At 39.1% G+C, this 1,638-nt stretch overlaps 1 protein-coding gene across 1 annotated transcript in view; it reads right to left on the bottom strand.

The window, feature by feature from the left end:
* Positions 1-151: 151 nt before the first annotated feature.
* Positions 152-1,638, bottom strand: part of LOC17885398 (indole-3-acetaldehyde oxidase) — a 5,122-nt gene continuing 3,635 nt past the window's right edge. The window contains exons 7-11 of the mRNA XM_006293264.2: positions 1,214-1,630; positions 1,045-1,140; positions 859-957; positions 551-740; positions 152-463 (exon numbers count right to left, since the gene is read on the bottom strand). Coding sequence (XP_006293326.2) covers positions 234-463; positions 551-740; positions 859-957; positions 1,045-1,140; positions 1,214-1,630 — 1,032 coding nt within the window. The 3' untranslated portion in view covers positions 152-233. The remainder of the gene's footprint in view (positions 464-550; positions 741-858; positions 958-1,044; positions 1,141-1,213; positions 1,631-1,638) is intronic.

Here is a 1,638-nt window from a genome sequence, read left to right on the forward strand (position 1 = left end):
AAGAGAATTTTGTATTTGTCATTAAGGATTATTGCTATATCATTTATATAATATTTGATAAATTTTTTAAATCAATTGAATTGGCTGGTTTTTGTTTTGTTCTCTCAAAAACAGTTTTCTTATTTAATCATCAAAATCATGAATGACTAGATTGAGACCAGAGATAAAGTACTTTGGAAGAAAGAAACAAGTACTTCTGTTCATGTAGTATTAATAGATATAATTGTTGTTGCTCACAAATTTGAGTTTTTGCGTAATTTCCACTCCAAATAGCTTTCAATGATATCTAGACCGCATAGCTCTTTCACAACCGGCATTGTAGCCGGAACAGGCAACTGAAACATTGAACCTGATGAAGCATCCTGACCTTTCCACATGCATAGCTGTTTCCGTGCTTCTTTAACGGCCTGTCTGGTGGCACAGTGCACCGAAGCTGCCAGTAGCAAAGGAGGCTCTCCTGAGGCTGCATTTTTACAAAAACAATATATGATTTAAAATGTTGATTGCAGTAAGTTTTCGAAATCTCTTTTGTGTCGAACGAGTGACTGACCTTTAGAAGAGAGTACGCGTTTTTCATGGGATCCACCGTTTAGTATTTCGACGTTGAACTTTCTAGGAATGGTGTCAACGGTTGGAATCTTGTATGTCCATGTGCTGTCTGTCAAAACCAGTCCTTCTGAATCTGTTATGTACTCTTCAAGCATGAAGAACCCAAGTCCTTGCACAAAAGATCCTTCAATCTGAAGAAGAAATACACAAAACACATCAACAGAAAGATTCTTCAATCTGAAGAAGATGCATACAAAACACATTACACAAAGAATCATTTGCTTTGTGTGCTTTCTTTATTTATATTACCTGTCCTAAATCGACAGCGGGATTGAGGCTTTTACCACAGTCATATAAGATATCTGTTTGTAGAACCGTAGTTTGTCCCGTCACAAGGTTTACTTCAACCTATTTACACCAATGAAGCACCAAAGTTACTCCATTTCTTCATCCAAATTTCAAGATTTTTGGGATAGGAAAACAAACAAAGTTTACCTCGCTGACAGCAGTACCATAGTTAAGGTACCGGACGGGAACGTCTTCTGGAGTATACAAGTCACTAGCTGATAAGCTCACAGATTGAGCATAAGCCTGCGTATGGATGTAACAAGAAGCTCAGTCTTCAATTCGTTGCACCAATAATAAGCAGATCAAGGAAGCATACCTGAGAAATCAACTTATTCCAGCTCACTGGACCACCCGATCTCTCCATTAAAGGTTTCAATCTTTTGACTAAGGTTTCGCAGCAGAGACGAATAGCTGCGCAGCTCCCCTCCGATGTTGTGCTACCTCCTGTGAAATTTCCTTGGACCATGCTCAATGTATCTGATTGTACAACTCTTATCTTCTCTAAAAGATCTTCTGTTCCATCGCATTGTAGCATACCGAGAGCATAACTAGTCATCTGCTTCACCTTTGTCCATAGCCCTTGTCCTAGCTCGATTCCACCAACCTCAACAACAATTGTTCCATCGCTCAAAACACTTACTCTCCCTGGAGTTGCAAACATGGAAACCGGATAAATGATGGGTAATCGAGATATCCCTCGTTTTCTCCATATGCTAGACTCATTGAACTCTCTGACAAATG

The sequence above is a fragment of the Capsella rubella genome, unplaced genomic scaffold (assembly GCF_000375325.1).
Source record: "Capsella rubella cultivar Monte Gargano unplaced genomic scaffold, Caprub1_0 scaffold_5, whole genome shotgun sequence".
In the NCBI taxonomy this organism is placed as follows: Eukaryota; Viridiplantae; Streptophyta; class Magnoliopsida; order Brassicales; family Brassicaceae; genus Capsella; species Capsella rubella.